The sequence below is a fragment of the Plecotus auritus genome (assembly GCF_963455305.1).
Source record: "Plecotus auritus genome assembly, chromosome: 3".
Taxonomy (NCBI): Eukaryota; Metazoa; Chordata; class Mammalia; order Chiroptera; family Vespertilionidae; genus Plecotus; species Plecotus auritus.
Window position 1 is genome coordinate 113,815,298 of NC_137772.1, and position 20,469 is coordinate 113,835,766.

General features: G+C 39.2%; 2 protein-coding genes across 2 annotated transcripts in view; both read left to right on the forward strand.

The window, feature by feature from the left end:
• USP18 (ubiquitin specific peptidase 18) overlaps positions 1-20,469 on the forward strand; it is a gene marked incomplete at its 5' end in the record, with an annotated part of 53,824 nt that overhangs the window by 15,228 nt on the left and 18,127 nt on the right. The window contains 1 exon segment of the mRNA XM_080660819.1: positions 2,231-2,376. Coding sequence (XP_080516945.1) covers positions 2,231-2,376 — 146 coding nt within the window.
• LOC308244661 (small ribosomal subunit protein eS6-like) lies at positions 9,042-9,857 on the forward strand. Its single transcript, XM_080660820.1, has one exon. The coding sequence runs from the start codon at positions 9,075-9,077 to the stop codon at positions 9,822-9,824; it is 750 nt and encodes a 249-aa protein (XP_080516946.1). The 5' UTR covers positions 9,042-9,074; the 3' UTR covers positions 9,825-9,857.

The window sequence follows — 20,469 nt, forward strand, 5'->3', positions numbered from 1 at the left end:
GGCAAGGGCAAGGCTGACGGAAGCCAAGACTGAGACTCCACCCCATCCAAGCTGAGCACAGAGGCTATTGCAATTTGGCAAGTCTAATCCTATAAGGCTGTCTCCAGCACCGAACCTCTCCCAGCGTAGACACAGCTGATCCTTACAGCCAACTGGCCTGGAGGTCAATTCTTCCCAGTGATACCAACAACAATCAAGACTTAATTACAACAAGGCTGTACATACAGTCCACAAAGGGGTGCACCAAGAGTGTCCACCTCAGGTTAACTGGGGAGGCAGACCAACTGGCCCATATTGGAAACCTAGCACACAAATCTACCTTACCAACTCAGGGAAGTAGTGAAAATGCGGGGTCAAAGAATCAGATCACAAACGAAAGAAATGGAGGAAAACAAACGACTGGATATAGAATTCAAAACCACGGTTATAAGACTGTTCAAGAATATCCTAGAAAAGGCCAATAAATATAACGAGACCCTCGAAGATATGAAAAAGGACCAACTAGAAATTCAACATACACTGACTGAAATAAAAAATATTAATACAGAGACCCAAAAACAGAAAAGAGGAACACAAAAATCAAGTCAAAGAATTGAAATACAAAGAAGCAAAAAACACTCAACCGAAAAAGCAAAAAGCAAAAAAAAAAAAAAATCCAAAAAGTTGAAGATAGTGTAAGAAGACTCTGGGACAACTTCAAGCGTACCATCATCAGAATTATGGGGGTGCCAGAAGAAGAGAGAGAGCAAGATACTGAAAACCTATTTGAAGAAATAATGACAGAAAACTTCCCCCACCTGGTGAAAGAAATAGACTTACAAGTCCAGGAAGCGCACAGAACCCCAAACAAAAGGAATCCAAAGAGGACCACACCAAGACACATCATAATTAAAATGCCAAGAGCAAAAGACAAAGAGAGAATATTAAAAGCAGCAAGAGAAAAACAGTTAGTTACCTACAAGGGAGCACCCATACGACTGTCAGCTGATTTCTCAACAGAAACTATGCAGGCCAGACGGGAGTGGCAAGAAATTTTCAATGTGATGAATAGCAAGAACCCTACAACCAAGATTACAATACCCAGCAAAGATATCATTCAGAATTGAAGGGCAGATAAAGAGCTTCACAGATAAGAAAAAGCTGAAGGAGCTCATCACCACCAAACCAGTATTATATGAAATGCTGAAAGGTATTCTTAAAGAAGAGGAAGAAGAAAAAAGTAAAGAGAAAAATTATGAACAACAAATACATATCTATCAACAAGTGAACCTAAAAATCAAGTGAATTAAAAACCTGAGGAACAGAATAATCTGGTGAATATAATAGAATCAGGGGCATAGAAAGGGAGTGGAGTGATAATTTTCAGGGGGAAAAGGGTATGGGGGGTTCAAGAAGAGACTGGACAAAAATCATACACCTATGGATGAGGACAGTGGGGGGGAGGTAAGGGCAGAAGGCGGGGTGGGAACTGGGTGGAGGGGAGCTATGGGGGGAAAAAGGAGAAATAATTGTAATAATCTGAATAAAGATTTATTTAAAAAATAAAATAAAAATGCAGTCAAGATTGACAGCCAATTTGATTAAAAAGAAATTGAGACTAGACCAGTGTCAAAGGAGGAATAAATCAGCAGGCACATGCAAAAGTTTCTCTCTTGATTTTTTCAAACAAAGCCAACACGCATATGTATTATTACACATTCTTTTCTGCCCCGTGTTTTCCATTTTTCCCCCCCTTCCATTGGCATGGACAATTTTGAGATACCTATAATGAAGTAAATCATTTCTAAAATGCACTGACATACCTTCATATTGCTCTTTCTTCCCAGGATCTAGTTGAGTATTTGCTTTTTCACTTTGGGGTGCTTCAGGATGGATATTGTGCTGCATGCCCTCTTTACTGTAGACCCAGACAAGACCTACTGCATCTGCCTTTTATTTTAGTGTGATTGTCAGGCAGAGTGGAGAGAGAGGTGGTGAGGCAGCAGTTGTGCTGATACCCTCTCAGGAGGTTAAAAACCATGGGGTTTTTTAATCCTGTCTGTACATTTAAATTATCTGGGAAACTGAAAAATTTTGATAACTGAGTCCCACCTCCAGAAATTCTGATTTAGTTATTCTACAGAGTGGCCTGGACATGGAGAAATTTGGAAGTTTCTTCAAGTGATTCTAGTATGCACCTAATATTGAGAACTGTTGTAACAGGAGGTTCATGGCTGTTCTAATTTGGCAGGGTAACAGTACCAAGGAGAGTGGAAGAGCAGAGGAGAAATGTCCCCTTCCAGTTGCTCTTACTGCTGGAGAAGATGCAGGACAGTCGACAGAAAGCAGTGCGACCCATGGAACTCGTCTACTGTCTCCAGAAGTACAATGTACCCCGTAAGACAGTGCTCCTAGCACTTGCTCTTGATCTAGTGCTCTAAAGGGTCCTTTGCACAGTTTTAAATTGGATTGTTTATCTTCCTTTGTTAAGTTGTATGAGTTCCCTATAAATCTTGGAGATTAACCCTTTATCTGATGTATCATTGGGAAATATGTTCTCCCATATAGTGGACTTCCTTTTTGTTTTGTTTTGCTATGAAGAAGCTTTTTATTTGTTTATTTTCTCCTTAGTTTGCATTGTTCTAGGAGATGTATCAGTAAATATATTTCTACAAGAGATGTCTGACATTTTGCTGCCTATGATTTCTTCTAAGATTTTTACGGTTTCATGTCTTACATGTAAGTCTTTCATTGATTTTGAGTTTATTTTTGTGTATGTTGTTGGTCTAGTTTTATTTTTTTGCATGTATCTGTCCAATTTTTCTCCCCAGAGTTATATTCTCTTGTTGTATCAATCCCTTTAGAATTATGAAGTGGAGCCCTTGTCTCTTTTTATGGTCTTCAATTTGAGGTCTATTTTGTCAGATATAAGTATTGCTATCTCAGTATTTTTCATTTCCATTTACCTGAAAGATATTTTTTCCATTCTTTCACTTTCAGTCCCTGTGACTCCCTTATTCTGAGGTGAGTCATGTTTTCTTTCTTTCTTTCTTTTTTTTTACTTAGTCTACCAATTCAAATTTTATTTATTTATTTTTATTTTTTATTTTATTATTTTTTATTGTTTAAAGTATTACATATAGAAGTACATATATCTCCTTCCTTTTTCCCCATTGATCTTCCCCCAGCCTCCCCTAACTCCTGTCGCTTGCCCTCATCCCACGCCCCAGTGTCTTGTGTCCATTGGTTGTGCTTATATGCATGCATACAAGTCCTTTGGTTGATCTCTTTCCCCCCAGCCCCAACACTCCCCAGCCTTCCTGCTGTAATTTGACAGTCTGTTCAGTGCTTTACTGCCTCTGTATCTATCTTTTTGTTCATCAGGTTATAATAGTCTTTATTTTCCATAAATGAGTGAGATCATGTGGTATTTTTCTTTCATTGACTGGCTTATTTCACTTAGCATAATGTTCTCTAATTCCATCCAGGTGCCTACAAATGGTAGTAATTCCTTCTATTTATGGCAGCATAGTATTCCATTGTGTAGATGTACCATAGTTTTCTAATCCACTCATCTGCTGATGGGCACTTAGGCTGTTTCCAAATCTTAGCTATGGTGAATTGTGCTGCTATGAACATAGGGCTGCATATATCCTTTCTGATTGGTGTTTCTAGTTTCTTGGAATATATTCCTAGAAGTGGGATTACTGGGTCAAATGGGAGTTCCATTTTTAGTTTTTTGAGGAAACTCCATACTGTTTTCCACTGTGGCTGCACCAATCCGCATTCCCAGCAGCAGTGCATGAGGGTTCTTTTTTCTCCGCATCCTCACCAGCACTTGTCATTTGTTGATTTGTTGATGATCGCCATTCTGACAGGTGTGAGATGGTACCTCATTGTCGTTTTGATTTGCATCTCTTGGATAATTAGTGACTTTGAGCATGTTTTCATATGTCTCTTGGCCTTCCTTCTTTTGAAAAGATTTTATTTAGGTCTGTTGCCCATTTTTTTATTTGATCATTTATCTTTCTTTTATTAAGTTGTATAAGTTCCCTGTAGATGTTGGAGATTAAACCTTTATCAGTGATAACATTTCCAAATATGTTCTCCCATACAGTGGGCTTTCTTGTTGTTTTGTTGATGGTTTCTTTTGCTGTGCAAAGCTTTTTATTTTGATGTAGTCCCATTTGTTTATTTTCTCTTTAGTTTCCATTGCCCTAAGAGCGGTATCGGTGAAGAAATTGCTTTGGCATATGTCTGAGATTTCTCTGCCTGTGGATTCCTATAGTATTTTTATGGTTTCCCGTCTTATGTTTAGGTCCTTGATCCATTCTGAGTTTATTTTTGTGTATGGTGTAAGTTGGTGGTCTAGTTTCATTTTTTTGCATGTATCTGTCCAATTCCCCAGCACCATTTATTGAAGAGACTGTCTTGACTCCATTGTATGTTCATGCCTCCTTTGTCAAATATTAATTGAGCGTAGTGGTTTCGGTCGATTTCTGGGTTCTCTCTTCTATTCCATTGGTCTATATGAATGTTCTTGTGCCAATACCAGGCAGTTTTGAGAACAGTGGCTTTATAATACTGCTTGAAATCTGGTATTGAGATCCCACCTACTTTGATCTTCTTTCTCACGATTACTGTGGCTATTGTGGTCTTTTTTTATTCCAGATGAATTTTTGGAGATTTCTTTCTAGGTCTGTGAAATATGCCATTGATATTTTAATGGGGAGTGCATTGAATCTATAGATTGCTTTGGGTAGTATGGACATTTGAATGATGTTGATTCTCCCAAACCATGAACATGGTATGTTCTTCCATCTGTTTATGTCTTCCTCTATCTATTTTTTCAGTGTCCTGTAGTTTTCCACGTATAGGTCTTTTACCTCCTTAGTTAAGTTTATTCCTAGGTATCTTAATTTTTTTGGTGCAATGGTAAATGGAATTGCTTTTTTAGCATCTCTTTCTGTAAGTTCACTATTGGTGTATAGAAATGCCATAGATTTCTTGGCGTTAATTTTGTATACTGCTACATTGCCAAATTCAATTATTAAGTCTAATAATTATTTCATGGAGTTTTTTGGGTTTTTTAGGTACAATATCATGTCATCTGCAAATAAGGACAGCTTTACTGCTTCTTTTCCAATATGGATGCCTTTTATTACTTCTTCTTGTCTAATTGCAATGGTTAATAATTCCAGTACTATGTCAAACAGGAGTGGTGAGAATGGGCATCCCTGTCTTGTTCCTGTTCTTAGGGGAAATGGTTTTAGTTTTTGCCCATTGGGTATGATGTTGGCTGTGGGTTTATCATATATAGCTTTTATTATGTTGAGGTATGATCCTTCTATTCCCACCTTGTTGAGAGTTTTTATCAAGAAAGGGTGTCGGATTTTGTCAAATGCTTTTTCTGCATCAATTGATATGACTGTGGTTTTTATCTCTTAATTTGTTTTTGTGATGTATCACATTTATTGATTTGCAGATATTGTACTATTTTTGCATCCCTGGGATAAATCCTACTTGGTCATGGTGTATGATCTTTCTGATGTACTGCTGGATCCGATTTGCTAGAATTTTGTTGAGGATTTTGGCATCTATGTTCATGAGGGATATTGGTCTGTAATTCTCTTTCATTGTGTTGTCTTTATCTGGTTTTGGTATTAGGGTGATGCTGGCTTCATAGAATGAGCTTAGAAGTGTTCCTTCCTCTTGAATTTTTTGGAATAGTCTGAGGAGGATAGGTTTTAGTTCTTCCTTGAATGTTTGGTAAACCTCCCCTGTGAAGCCGTCAGGCCCCGGGCTTTTGTTTTCTGGAAGCTTTTTGATGACTGCTTCAATTTCTTCCATAGTTATTGGCCTATTGAGGTGTTTAGATTCTTCCTGATTGAGTTTTGGAAGGTTGTATTTTTCTAGGAATATGTCCATTTCCTCCAGGTAGTCCAGTTTGTTGGCATAGTGTTGTTCATAGTATTCTTAACAATCCTTTGTATTTCTGTAGGGTCTGTTGTTATTTATCCTCTTTCGTTTCTGACTGTGTTTATTTAGGTCCTCTCTCTTTGCTTCTTGGTGAGCCTGGCTAGAGGTTCATCAATCTTGTTTATCCTTTCAAGGCACCAGCTCTTGGTTTTGTTGATCTTTTGTATTGTTTTTTTGGTCTCTATGTCGTTTATCTCCGCTCTGATGTTTATTATTTCCTTCCTTCTGCTTACACTGGGCTTTTCTTGTTGCTCTCTTTCTAACTCTTTGATTTGTAGGGTTAGATAATTTATTACCTTCCTTTCTTGTTTTTTGCAGTAGGCTTGTAGAGCTATGAACTTCCCTCTCAAGACTGCTTTCGCTGTGCCCCATAGATTTTGGATTGGTTTTTTTTTTTTTCATTGTCGTTTGTTGCCTTGATGTTTTTATTTCCTCTTTGATCTCTCTGGTAACCCAGACATTATTTAATAGCATGCTATTTAGTCTCCGTGTGTTTGGTTGTGTGTGTGTGTGTGTGTGGTTTTTTTTTTTTTTTGGATTGTTTGTATTGTAGTTTATTTCCAGTTTTATGCCATTGTGATCTGAGAAGATGCTTGATATGATTTCTATCATCTTGAATTTGAAGAGACTTTGCCTGTGACCCAATATATGGTCTGTCTTTGAAAATGACCCATGTGCACTTGAGAAGAATGTATATTCTGTGGCTTTGGGGTGAAATGTTCCTAAGATGTCAATTAATTCCATCTGGTCTAGTGAGTCATTTAGGATTGATGTTTCTTCGCTGATTTTTTGTTTAGAGGATTTGTCCAGTGGTGATAATGAGGTATTAAAGTCCCCTACTATGATTGTATTGCTGTCAATCTCTCCCTTTATATCCTCCAGTAGTTTTATTTGTGTATTTGGGTGCTCCTGTATTGGGTGCATATATGTTTACCAGAATTATTTCTTCTTGTTGGATTGCTCCCTTTATTGTTATGAAGTGGTCTTCCTTATCTCTTTTTATGTCCTTCACTTTGAGATCTAATTTGTTAGATATAAGTATTGCTACCCCAGCTTTTTTTTCATTTCCATTCGCCTGAAAAACCTTTTTCCATCTCTTCACCCTCAGTCTGTGTGCGTCTTTTTTTCTGAGGTGGGTTTCTTGTAGACACCAGATATATAGGTCATGTTTTCTTACTCAATCTGGTACCCTATGTCTTTTGATTGGGGCACTTAATTCATTTACATTTAAAGTTATTATTGATAGATACTTGTTTCTCGCCATTTTTATTCTTTACTCCTGTGTTCCTTCTTTGCTTCCTATTTCTTTTTTTACAGCAGATCCTTTAGCATTTCTTGCATTACTGGTTTGGTGGTAATAAACTCCTGTAGTCCTTTTTTGTCTGTGAAGCTCCTGATCTCACCTTCAATTTTGATTGATAGCCTTGCTGGGTACAGTATTCTTGGATTCAGACCCTTCTTTTGCATGACTTTGTATATTTCATTTCATTCCCTTCTGGCCTGATGTGTTTCTGTTGAGAAATCAGTCACTAGTCTGATAGGGGATCCTTTGTAGGTAACTTTCTGTCTCTCTCTGGCTGCTTTTAAGATTATTACTTTGTCGTTGGTGTTTGCCAATTTTATTATAATGTGCCTTGGTGTCAGTCTTTTGGGGTTCATTTTGCTTGGGACTCTGTGAGCTTCCTGTATTTGTGGGGTTTTTTCTTCCATATATCAGGGAAGTTTTCTGTCGTTATTTCTTCAAACAAGTTTTGTATTCCTTGCTTAGTTTCCTCTCCTTCTGGCACCCCTATTATTCAGATGTTGTTTTGTTTTGTGTTGTCCCAAAGTTCCCTTAGGCTCTCCTCCTGCATTTTAATTTTTTTTCTAGAAGCTGCTCTACTTGGGTATTTTTTCCTACCTTGTCTTCTAGCTCAGTGATGCGGTCCTCTGCTTCTTCTAGTCTACTGTTGATGCTTTCTATTGAGTTCTTTACAGCAGCGATGTCATTTTTCATTTCCTCTTGGTTCTTACACATATTGTCGAATTTGTCTTCCATTCTTTTCATCCACCTTACGACCATTTTTCTGATTTCTTTCTCTGACAGGTTGCTTGCCTCCATTTTGTTTACTTCCTTTTCTGGTGATGCCTGCCTTTTTTTCATATGCAGGCTGTTTCTTTGTCTCCCCATGATCTCTCTTCTCCGGGTGTCTGGTTTTGTAGTTCTCTCTCTCCTGCATTGATTTAAAGGCACAAAATACAACACAACAAGGTACAATGCACCAGGCACTGAACACAAATGTATTAATAACCCCAAATAAAGGTGACCACCAGAGAAAGGCGAATTAGAGGATAAGAGAGAAAGAAGAAGAGAGAAAAAACAGGTGCAAAAATGAAATTGGGAAAAGGAAAAAAAAGTAAGAGAGAAAAGAAAGAGAATAAGAAAGAAGAGGGGAAAAAACTATGTATATGGGGAGAAAACTCCAATAGAACAGCCACTTATCCCAGCAAATGCCAGCAACAAGAACCTGGAGATGAATGCAAACTACAAACAACAACTAATATCAAGAGAGGTGAGGGAAAACAGAAGCAAAAAAGAAACAAAAACAAAACAAAACAAAAAAGAAATAGCAAAACAATCTCACAAACAAGAATAAAAAAAAAACCCGCTATAATCAACAATCAAGCAAACAACAACAAAAGGACAGAGAGAAAAAAAATTTTGGATAGTGAAAAAAGAGAAGAGAGAGGTGTGTATGGAGTTGGAGCAGGGTATTGGAAATGAGATATATAAGTGAGGTGAAATATTAACAGGGGGTAAAAAGAAGGAATAGGGAAAATCTAAAGCAGGAATAGGGTAAGGGAAACAGGACAACAAAAGGGGAAAAGTGAGGAAGAGAGTGTTGGCATAAAGGTAAAGTTGAGATAGAGTCAAATGATGCTAAAGGAAAGATGAAAATAGAAGGTAGAACACTAATCCCAAAGTAAAATAAAGAGAAAATAAAATGACACTTTTTTTTTAAAAAAAAAGGTAAAATAGTAGTAGTAATAATACTGATTGAAAATAGAAATGTAATAATTAAAAAGATAAAATCGCTCTTTTTCGTGGCGCCTCCGAGGCTGTTGGCAGCTTCAGGATGAAGCTCAACATCTCTTTCCCAGCCACTGGCTGCCAGAAACTCATTGAAGTGGACAATGAACACAAACTTCGTACCTTTTATGAGAAGCGTATGGCCACAGAAGTTGTTGCTGACGTTCTGGGTGAAGAATGGAAGGGTTATGTGGTTCAAATCAGTGGTGGGAACGACAAACAAGGTTTCCCCATGAAGCAGGGTGTCTTGACCCATGGCCGAGTCCGCGTGCTGCTGAGTAAGGGGCACTCCTGTTACAGACCGAGGAGGACTGGAGAGAGAAAACGCAAATCTGTTCGGGGTTGCATTGTGGATGCTAATCTCAGTGTTCTCAACTTGGTCATTTTAAAAAAAGGGGAGAAAGATATTCCTGGTCTCACTGATACCACTGTGCTTCGTCGCCTGGGACCCAAAAGAGCCAGCAGAATCCGCAAACTTTTCAATCTCTCTAAAGAAGATGATGTCCTAAAATATGTTGTGAGAAAGCCTCTAAACAAAGAAGGTAAGAAACCTAGGACTAAAGCACCCAAGATTCAGCGTCTTGTTACTCCACGTGTCCTGCAGCACAAACGCAGGCGTATTGCTCTGAAAAAACAACGTACTAAGAAGAACAAGGAAGAGGCCTCAGAATATGCTAAACTTTTGGCTAAGAGAATGAAGGAGGCCAAAGAAAAACGCCAGGAGCAGATTGTGAAGAGACGTAGACTGTCCTCTCTGAGAGCTTCTACCTCTAAGTCTGAGTCCAGTCAAAAATGAGATTTTGTAACTAACAAATAAAAGAGAGCAAATGTCAAAAAAATAAAATAAAAATAAAAATAAAAATATAAAATCAAGTGAGGAAAAAAGAAAAAAATTAGTTTCTTTAGTAAAAGATGAGAAAAAAATTAAAAATGTGCAGTAGTGAAGGTCATTCACTTCCTCTACTGTTCTGTTTGGCATGCCTGTTTCCTAGTCAGGACAGTATTGAAGTTCCCTGTGTTCCACTGCTCCTCAGTGTTGTAAGCTAGTCTTGATTTTTAAGCAGGCAGTACGTCTTTATTTCTTTTATTTCTTTATTTGTGTTTACACAAGTGTCAATTTGTGATTCAACCCCTGGGTGTCAGTGTTTCAGGATTGACTTCTGGGTCTATGGGTCCTCTCTAGCTTGTGTTTAGATTTTGTTTTCCCTGTGGCACTTAATACCGGTTTGGGGTAGTGGGTTGCCCCAGAGTTTGTTCTCTGATGGTTATTTCCTGCTCTGATCCCCAGGTTCCATAAAAACAACTTCTCCCTGCAGTCTCTTAGAGTGTCCCCAATTGGGTAATCCTATATACTGGGCTTAGTAATCAAAAGCAAGGATTTAAAGGGGAAAAAAAGAAAAGTGCCAGAGTAAGTGTGCAAACTCCAGGGCTGCGTGCAAGTCTGTGCAGTCTTTTTTCTCCTTGGGTCTAACCAGCCGGCGCACTTTTTAAAATTTTTAGGCTGTCCTTTTGCACCCAGATCAAAATGGGTTGCTTTTTAGAATTTCCTTCAGTTAGCAGCTCTGCAGACCCCTTTCCACATTCACAGATCACGCCAGCCCCAACAGCTGCGGATTTTTCTAGGCACAGACTTCCCTACGTCCTCCAGCTCCCGCCGTGCACGTTTCTCTCTCCTGCTGGGACCACAGACCTCACCTTATCCCAAGGGAAATCTGACCTTTCCGTGAGGGACTGTAGAGCTCCTCTGAATCCATGTGCTTGTGCCACTTGGGGACCGGTGTTCTCAGGTTTCACAGCTGTTCAGTGGGTGCCGTAGTTGTAGATTCCCCGGGCTTTTTAGGCTTCCGATAACATCCACTTTCCCCTTCAAGATGGTGCAGTCTTCGCATCCGAGCCGGTCGCTCCGGGAGGGAACCCAGCAGCAGTGGGGGCTGCCCGGTCTGGGGAGCCCCATCCGGCAGTCCCCCACAGTCTCCTGGAGTATAGCTGTCCCTCAACTCACCAACAAACACTCCCCATGCGACCACACACTCTTTTGTTTTCTCACACACTGTCTTGTAGTCTGCCTTCCCGTCGGCAGCCATCTTCTTTCCTCGAGTCATGTTTTCTTATCCATTCAGTCACTGGATGTCTTTTGATTGGAGTATTTAATCTATTTACATTCAATGTTATTATTGATAGGTACCTGTTTGTAGCCATTTCTATTCTTTATGCCTGTGTTCCTTCTTCCCTTTCTATTTCTTCTTTTTACAGCATTCCCTTTAGCATTTATTGCATTGCTGGCTTGGTAATGATAAACTCCTTTAGTTTTTTTGTTTTGTTTTGTTTTTGTTGTTTTTTGTTTTTTGTTTTTTGTTTTTTTTTTTGTCTGCAAAGCTCCTGATTTCCCCTTCAATTTTGATTGATAGCCTTGCTGGATAGAGTGTTCTTGGATTCAGACCTTTGCTTTGCATCTCTTTGTGTACTTCATTCAATTCCCTTCTGGCTTGATGAGTTTTTGTTGAGAAATCATTTGATAATCTGCTGGGAGATCCTTTGTAGGTAACTCTGTCTCTCTCTTGCAGCCTTTAAGATTCTCTCTTTGATGTTAATGTTTGCCATTGTAATTACGATGTGTCTTGGTGTGGGTCTTTTCGGGTTCATCTTGCTTGGGACTCTCTGTGGTTGTGTGCCTCTTTTCTTCCCCATATCAGGGAAGTTTTCTGTCATTATTTCTTCAAATAGATTCTCTAGTCCTTGTTGCTCTTCTTGTCCTTCTGGCACCCCTATTTTATGTATGTTACTTCATTTTGTGTTTCCCAAAGCTCCCTTAGGCTCTCCTCCTGCTTTTTAATTTTTTTCTCCAGTTGCTGTTCAGATTGGGCTTGTTTCTCTGCTTTATATTCTAACTCACTAATTTGGTCCTCCGCTTCTCCTAGTCTACTGTTGAAACCTTCCATTGCGTTTTTGATTGTAGCTATATCACTTTTGATTTCTTCCTGATTTTTGCATAGGTTATTGATTTTTTCATTCATCTCGTTTATGAACTGTTTGACAATTTCTCTGAATTCTTTTTCTGACATATTTCATGCCTCCGTTTTACTTATTTCCTTTCTTGGTGATGCCTCTTTTTCTTTCCTTTGGGGATTGTTTCATTGTCTCCTCATTCTAGCTCTCACCAGATGGTCCAAGTGGCAAGATGCGGGGGCCTGAACCATATATTGCAGGAGTGTCACGCCACCTGAGAGTCACTGAAGAGCTCAGACACCAAGATGTGTGGCTTCTATGGTTTGGCAAGAGCCATGCACATCAAGAATCAGAGTCCCCTCGTGCCTGTGTCAAGAATCACAGTCACAGGCACCCAGTGCAGCCTCATGCATGCACTGAGAATCAGGGTCCCCGCATGTGCCGAGAATCAGAGTCACTGGTGCTTGGTGTGACTCCACGCGCACACCTACAATTAGCGTCCCTGCATGTGCGTGCTGAAAAACAGAGTCCCTGTGTGTGTGCACTGAAAATCAGAGTCCCCAAGCAAGCGCTGGGAATCAGAGTCCCCATGTGCACATGCCAAGAATTGAGAATCAGAGTCTCTGGCATTCGGTGTGGCCTCGTGCCCTCTCCAATAATCAGAGTCCCCATGAGCACACGATGAGAAACAGAGTCCTCACGTGTGTGTGCCAAGAATCAAAGTCATTAGTGCTCAGTGTGGCCTTGCATGGCATCAAGAATCAGTCCACAAGCGCCGATAATCAGAGTCCAAGTGTGTGCATGCGACGAGAAACAGAGTCCCCGCTTGTGCGTGCAGAGAAACAAAGTTACTGATGCTCAGTGCAGCCTTGCAAGTGCACTGATAATCTGAGTTCCTGGCCTGCTAGTGCGGCGGGGTTGCACAGATGCCCGGTGTTTCTGGGATGCCTGGTGTTGGTGGGAGGCCCGCTCATACATCACGGGTCACGCAGGCCCTTTGCCACTGAGGCAGGCTGGAGGGGAGGGGGTTGTGCTCTGTGACTCACAGAAATCTGCAGCCGGGATGTCTGGAGTCTTGGTGTCCCTGGGTCTGCAGCTGTGGTAGCACGTCTTTGTCCAGAGTGGCTGTAGGGTCCCGGTTTGCATCTGAGGCCAGTCTGGGTGGTGGTGAGGCTAGGATCCTAGTCACAGCAGTTCTTCCCTTCAAGATGGCATGGTTTCTGTGCCAGCAAGGGCTGCCCGGGAGTGTTTGCAGTGGCAGCAGGGTTTCACAGTCTGAGACATCCCAGTCCACCAGCCCCTGAAAGTCCTGCAGGATCTAGCTCACACACACACTCACCACACACATCCACACACTCCTCTTTCGCTTCCTCATTCTCTCACACACTCTCTTTCCCTGCCAGTTTGCTGGTTGCCATCTTCCTTCTCCCTGTACCACAGCTTTTTATCCACTCATCTACTGATGGGCACTTGGGCTGTTTCTGGATCTTGGCTATTGTAAATAATGCTGCTATGAACATGGGGGTGCATATATATATTTTTTTTATTGGTGTTTTGGGATTCTTAGGATATACTCCAAAAAATGGGATTGCTGGGTCAAAAGAAAGTCCCATTTTTAATATTTTTGAGGAAACTTCATACTGTTTGCCACAGTGGCTACACCAGTCTGCATTACCACCAATAATGCAGTAGGGTTCCCTTTTCTCCACATTCTCACCAGCACTTGTTTGTTGATTTATTGTTGGTAAACATTCTGGCAGGTGTGAGGTGATATCCCTTTGTACTTTTAACTTGCATTTCCCTGATAATTAGTGATGTTGAGCATTTTTTCATATTTCTCTTAGCCATCTGTATGTCCTCTTCAGAGAAGTGTCTATTCAGGTCCTTTGCCCATTTTTAAATTGGATTGTTTGTCTTCCTTGTGTTAAGTTGTATAAGTTCTGTACAAATATTAGAAATTAACGCCTTATTAGATGTGTCATTGGCAAATATATTCTCCCATACAGTGGGTTCTTTTGTCATTTTGTTGAAGGTTTCTTTTGCTGTGCAGAAGCTTTTTAGTTTTATGTAGCTCCATTTTTTAAAAATTTGCCCTTGTTTCTCTTGCCATAGGAGATATATTGGCAAAGATTCTGATATGAGAGATGTCTGAGATTTTACTACATTTGGTTTCTTCTAGGATTTTTATGGTTTTGCAAATTACATTTAAGTGTTTTACCCATTTTGAGTTTTTCTTGCGTGTGGTTTAAGTTGGTGGTCTAGTTTCATTTTTTTGCATGTACCTGTCCAATTTTCCCAACACTATTTATTGACAAGACTGTCTTTACTCCATTGTATGCTCTTACCTACTTTGTCAAATATTAATTAACCATAAAGGTAGGGGTTGATTTCTGGGTTCTCTGTTTTTTTCCATTATCTATATGCCTGTTCTTATGCCAGTACTGGGCTGTTTTGTTGTTGTTGTTGTTATGTTTCAAGTTTATATTTCATTTTTTTATTGTTTAAAGTATTACATATATCTCCTTTTTCCCCCGATTGACCCCCCCCCTTAACCCCTTCTCCCCAGGACAAGCCCCCACCACACTAGTGTCCCTGTCCATTGGTTATGCTAATATGCATGTATGCAAGCCCCCCCCCCGGCCCCCGCCACCTCTCCTGGCTGTTTTTTTTTTTTTTTTTGAATGTGTTTTTATTGATTTCAAAGAGGAAGGGAGAAAAAGAGAGAGAGAGAGAGAGAGCAACATCAATGATGAGAATCATTAATTGCCCCCTACTGGGGATCTAGCCTGCAACCCAAGCATGTGGCCTGACTGGGAATCAAACCATGACCTCCTGGTTCATATGTCGATGCTTAACCACTCTGCAACCTTGGCCAGGCAGTACCAGGCTGTTTTGATTACAATGGCTTTGTAGTATAGTTTGATATCTGGTATTGTGATTCCCTCCAACTTTGTTCTTCATTCTGAAGATTGCTGGGGTGATTGGGTCATTTTTGGTTCTATATAAAATTTTGGAATATTTGTTTAGATCTCTGAAGTATGCCATTGGTATTGAAATAGGAATTGTATTGAATCTATAGATTGCTTTGGGTAGCATGGACATTTTAATGATGTTAATTTTCTAATCCATGAACACAGTATATGCTTCCACTTGTTTGTGTCAATTTCTTCAATGTCACATAGTTTTCTGAGTACAGGTTTTTATTTTTTTTGTTTGTTTGTTTGTTTTTTACCTCTTTGGTCAAATATATTTTTAGGTACATTATTTTTTGTTGTTATAATATTAAATGGAATTGCTTCCTCAGGTTCTCTTTCTGAGAGTTCATTATTGGTGTATAAAAATGCCACTAATTTCTGTATATTTATTTTGTATCTGCTTTGCAAAATTCATTTGTTAGATCCAGGATTTTTGTTGGGTTTTTTTTTTGGGGGGTAGAGTCTTTGGGGTTTTCTATGTACAATATCATGTCGTCTATGAATAATGACAGTTTTACTTTCTTTTTTCCAATTTAGGTGCCTTTTATTTCTTTTTGTCTGATCACCGTAGCTAAGACTTCTAGTTCTTTGTTGAATAAGAGTGGTGAAAGTGGACATCCCTGTCTTGTTCCTAATCTTAAGGGAAACGTTGTTACGTTTTGTCTATTGAGTATGATGTTTGCTGTAGGTTTGTCATATATGTCCTTTATTATGTTGAGGTATGATTCTTCTATTCCCACTTTGCTGAGAGTTTTATCATAAATGGCTGCTGGATTTTATCAAATGCTTTTTCTGCATCTATTGACATGTGATTTTTATTCTTCATTTTGTTTTTGTGATGTATCATTTTGCAAATATTGTACCAACCTTGCATACCTGGAATAAACCCCATTTGGTCATGGTGTATTATTTTTTTAATGTATTGTTTGGATCTCATTAGCTAAAATTTTGTTGAGGATTTTAGTATCTATGCTCATCAGGGATATTGGCCTATAGTTTTCTTTGTTTGTAGTATCTTTATGTGGTTTTAGAATTGGAATAATGCTGGCCTCATAAAAAGATCTTTGAAGTCTTCCCTCTTTTTGAATTTCTTGGAATAGTTTTAGGTGAATAGTTATTAGTAGTTCTCTGAATATTTGCTAAAATTCACCAGTGAAGTAATCTGTTCCATGAATTTTGTTTACTGCTTCAATTTCATTTGTTGTTATCTGTCTATTCAGGTTTTCTGATTCTTTTTGATTCAGTTTTAGAAAATGGTATGTTTCTAGGAATTTGTCCTTTTCTCTTGGGTTGTCCAATTTGTTTGCATAGTTGTTCATAGGATTTTCTTGCAGTCCTTTGTATTTCTGTTTTTTTGTTAATCCTCACCTGAGGATATTTTTCCATTGATTTTTAGGGAGAGTGGAAGAGAGAAGGAAAGACAAAGAGAAACAACAATGTGAGAGAAACACATTGATTGGTTGCCTCCTGCAGGAGCCTCGACCAGGACTCCAGCTGGAGAGGAGCCTGAAACAAATGTACATGCCCATGACCGGAATCAAACCCAGGACCCTTTGATCCACAGTCCGATGCTCTACCTAGTGAGCTAAAATGGTTAGGGCTGTGATATCAATTTTTACTTCTGCTCATTCATTTCTGGTTTTATTTATTTGGGGCCTCTCTTATTATTTCTTGATGAATCTGGTTAAAGATTCATCAATCTTGTTTATTTTATTTTTTCAAAGAATCAGCTCTTGGTTTCATTTATCTTTTGCATTTTTTTAAGTCTGTATGTAATTTATTTCTGCTCTAATATTTATTATTTTCTTCTTTTTTCTGAGCTGTTTGTTGTTCTTTGTCTAGTTCTTTTAGGTATAGGATTAGATTTTTTATTTGATGTTGTTCTGGTTTCTTGAGGTAGGGCTGTAATGCTATGAATGTTCCTCTAAGGATTGCTTTTGCTGGGTCCCATAGATTTTGGATTGTTGTGTATTCATTTTCATTTGTTTCCAGGTAATATTTTTATCTCTTCCTTGATCTTTTTGGTAACACATTCATTATTTAATAACATGCTATTTAGCTTCCATGTGTTTGAATGTTTTGGGGTGTTTAAAATTGTAGCTGATTTCTAGTTTCATGTCATTGTGATTTGAGAAGATGATTTCACTCTTTTTGAATTTGTTAAGACTTAAGTTGTGTCCAAATATGTGGTCTATCTTTCACTCTTTTTGAATTTTTTAAGACTTAATTTGTATCCTAACATGTGGTCTGTCTTTGAGAATGTTTCATGTGCATTTGAGAAAACTGTATATTCTGCTTGCTTTGGGATGGAATGTTCTGTAAATATCGATTAAATTCATTTTATCTATTGTGTCATTTAAGGTACCTGTTTCCTTTTTGATTTTTTGTCTGGAAGATCTATTCAGTGTTGATGTGGGGTGTTAAAGTTTCCTACTATGACTGTACTGCTGCTCACTCCCTTAAATTCCAGAAAATGTTTCTTATATACATAAATGCTCCCATATTGGGTATATATACGTTTACCTGGGTAACATCCTCTTGTTGGATTTATCCTTTTAGTATTATGTAATGCCTTTGTTTATCTCTTGCTATGGCCTTTGTTTTGAAGTCTATTTTGTCAGATACAAGTATTGCTACCCCAGTTTCTTTTTGGTTTCCATTTGCATGGAATATTTTTTCCATACCTTCACTTTCAGTCTTTGTGAATCTTTTGTTCTTAGGTGGGTCTCTTGTAGACAGTGTATAAATGGGTCATGGGTTGTTATCCATTTAGTTACCTTATGTATTTTTTTTTTATAAATTTTTTATTGATTTTTTACAGAGAGGAAGGGAGAGGGATAGAGAGTCAGAAACATCGATGAGAGAGAAACATCGATCAGCTGCCTCCTGCACACCCCCCACTGGGGACGTGCCCACAACCAAGGTACATGCCCCTGACCGGAATCGAACCTGGGACCTTTCAGTCCGCAGGCCGACGCTCTATCCACTGAGCCAAACCGGTTTCGGCACCTTATGTATTTTTATTGGAACATTTAATCCATTTACATTTAATATTATTATTGACTAGAGGCCCGATGCACGAAATTTGTGCAAGATTAGGCCTTCCTTCCTGTGACTGCCGACACTGGCTTCCCTCTGGCACCCAGGAGCTCGGCTTCCTCATAGCCCTTGCTTTGTTCAGAAGTTTGTCTGAAAGGATGTCTAGTCTAATTATCATATTATGCTTTTATTATTATAGATAGGTACTTATTTACTGTGATTTTATTTTTCATATCTACGTTCCTCTCTCTCTGTTTCTTTTTCTTAAAGCAGTCCCTTTAACATTACTTACAAGGTTCATTTGGTTGTAATGAACTACTTTAGCCTATTTTTTTGCCTAAGAAGCTTTTTATTTTGCCTTCAGTTTTTAATGGTAACTTTACTGGTTAGAGTAGTTTTGTCTGCAGGTCCTTCCTTTTCAATGCAGCCTTATCAGAACTCCCTTGTAGGTAACTAACTGCCTCTCTCTTGCTACTTTTAAGATTCTCTCTTTGTCTTTAATCTTTTCCATTTTAATTATTCTGTGTTTTGGTGTGGGTCTCTCAGGGTTCATCTTGTTTGGGACTCTGTGCTTCAAGAACTAGTGTGAGTTTTTTCTTAATGAGGCTAGGGATATTTTTATTTTATTCTTTTATTTTTTTTTCATTTTCTTTTCTTTTATTTATTTATTTATTTTTAAAATAAATCTTTATTCAGATTATTACAATTGTTTCTCCTTTTTCCCCCCATAGCTCCCCTCCACCCATTTCCCACCACACCTTCTGCCCTTACCTCCCCCCCACTGTCCTCATCCATAGGTGTATGATTTTTGTCCATTCTCTTCATGAACCCCCCATACCCCTTTCCCCCTGAGAATTATCAGTCCACTCCCTTTCTATGCCCCTGATTCTGTTATATTCACCAGATTATTCTGTTCCTCAGGTTTTTAATTCACTTGATTTTTAGGTTCACTTGTTGATAGATATGTATTTGTTGTTCATAATTTTTCTCTTTACTTTTTTCTTCTTCCTCTTCTTTAAGAATACCTTTCAGCATTTCATATAATACTGGTTTGGTGGTGATGAACTCCTTTAGCTTTTTCTTATCTGTGAAGCTCTTTATCTGCCCTTCAATTCTGAATGATAGCTTTGCTGGGTAGAGTAATCTTGGTTGTAGGTTCTTGCTATTCATCACATTGAAAATTTCTTGCCACTCCCGTCTGGCCTGCATAATTTCTGTTGAGAAGTCAGCTGACAATCGTATGGGTGCTCCCTTGTAGGTAATTAACTGTTTTTCTCTTGCTGCTTTTAATATTCTCTCTTTGTCTTTTGCTCTTGGCATTTTAATTATGATGTGTCTTGGTGTGGTCCTCTTTGGATTCCTTTTGTTTGGGGTTCTGTGTGCTTCCTGGACTTGTAAGTCTATTTCTTTCACCAGGTGGGGGAAGTTTTCTGTCATTATTTCTTCAAATAGGTTTTCAGTATCTTGCTCTCTCTCTTCTTCTGGCACCCCCATAATTCTGATGTTGGTACGCTTGAAGTTGTCCCAGAGTCTTCTTACATTATCTTCAACTTTTTGGATTTTTTTTTTTTTTGCTTTTTGCTTTTTCAGTTGAGTGTTTTTTGCTTCTTTGTATTTCAATTCTTTGACTTGATTCTTGTGTTCCTCTATTCTGTTTCTGGGTCTCTGTATAATATTTTTTATTTCAGTCAGTGTATGTTTAATTTCTAGTTGGTCCTTTTTCATATCTTCGAGGGTCTCGTTATATTTATCGGCCTTTTCTAGGATATTCTTAAAAAGTCTTATAACCGTGGTTTTGAATTCTATATCCAGTCGTTTGTTTTCCTCCATTTCTTTCGTTTGTGATCTGATTCTTTGACCCCGCATTTTCACTGATTCCCTGAGTTGGTAAGGTAGATATTTGTGCTAGGTTTTCAATATGGCCCAGTGGATCTGCTTCCCCAGTTAACCTGAGGTGGACACTCTTGGTGCACCCCTTTGTGGACTGTGTGTACAGCCTTGTTGTAATTAAGTCTTTATTGTTGTTGGTATCACTGGGAAGAATTGACCTCCGGGCCAGTTGGCTGTAAGGATCAGCTGTGTCTATGCTGGGAGAAGTTCGGTGCTGGAGACAGCCTTATAGGATTAGACTTGCCAAATTGCAATAGGCTCTGTGCTCAGCTTGGATGGTGTGGAGTCTCAGTCTTGGCTTCCTGTCAGCCTTGCCCTTGCGCGCATGTGCGCTTTCAGTCCTCCGCCTTCCCCAGCTCGAGTCTCCCCCTGAGAGTCCAGACTCCCCCCACAAGAGCGTGGGTCCCCAGGGGCTCGCCTGGAACTGGGGTTCAGTGCAGTCAGAACTGGGGCTCAGTGCTGTCAGGATCCTCTGACTCCCTTCCACTAGGGAAAGCCTGTGGCAACCTCCGCAGTCTTTGTGCGCACTGGCCCGCGCGCGCCTTCAGACTTCTGCCTTTCCCTGCTCGAGTCTCCGCCCCAGAGTCCAGA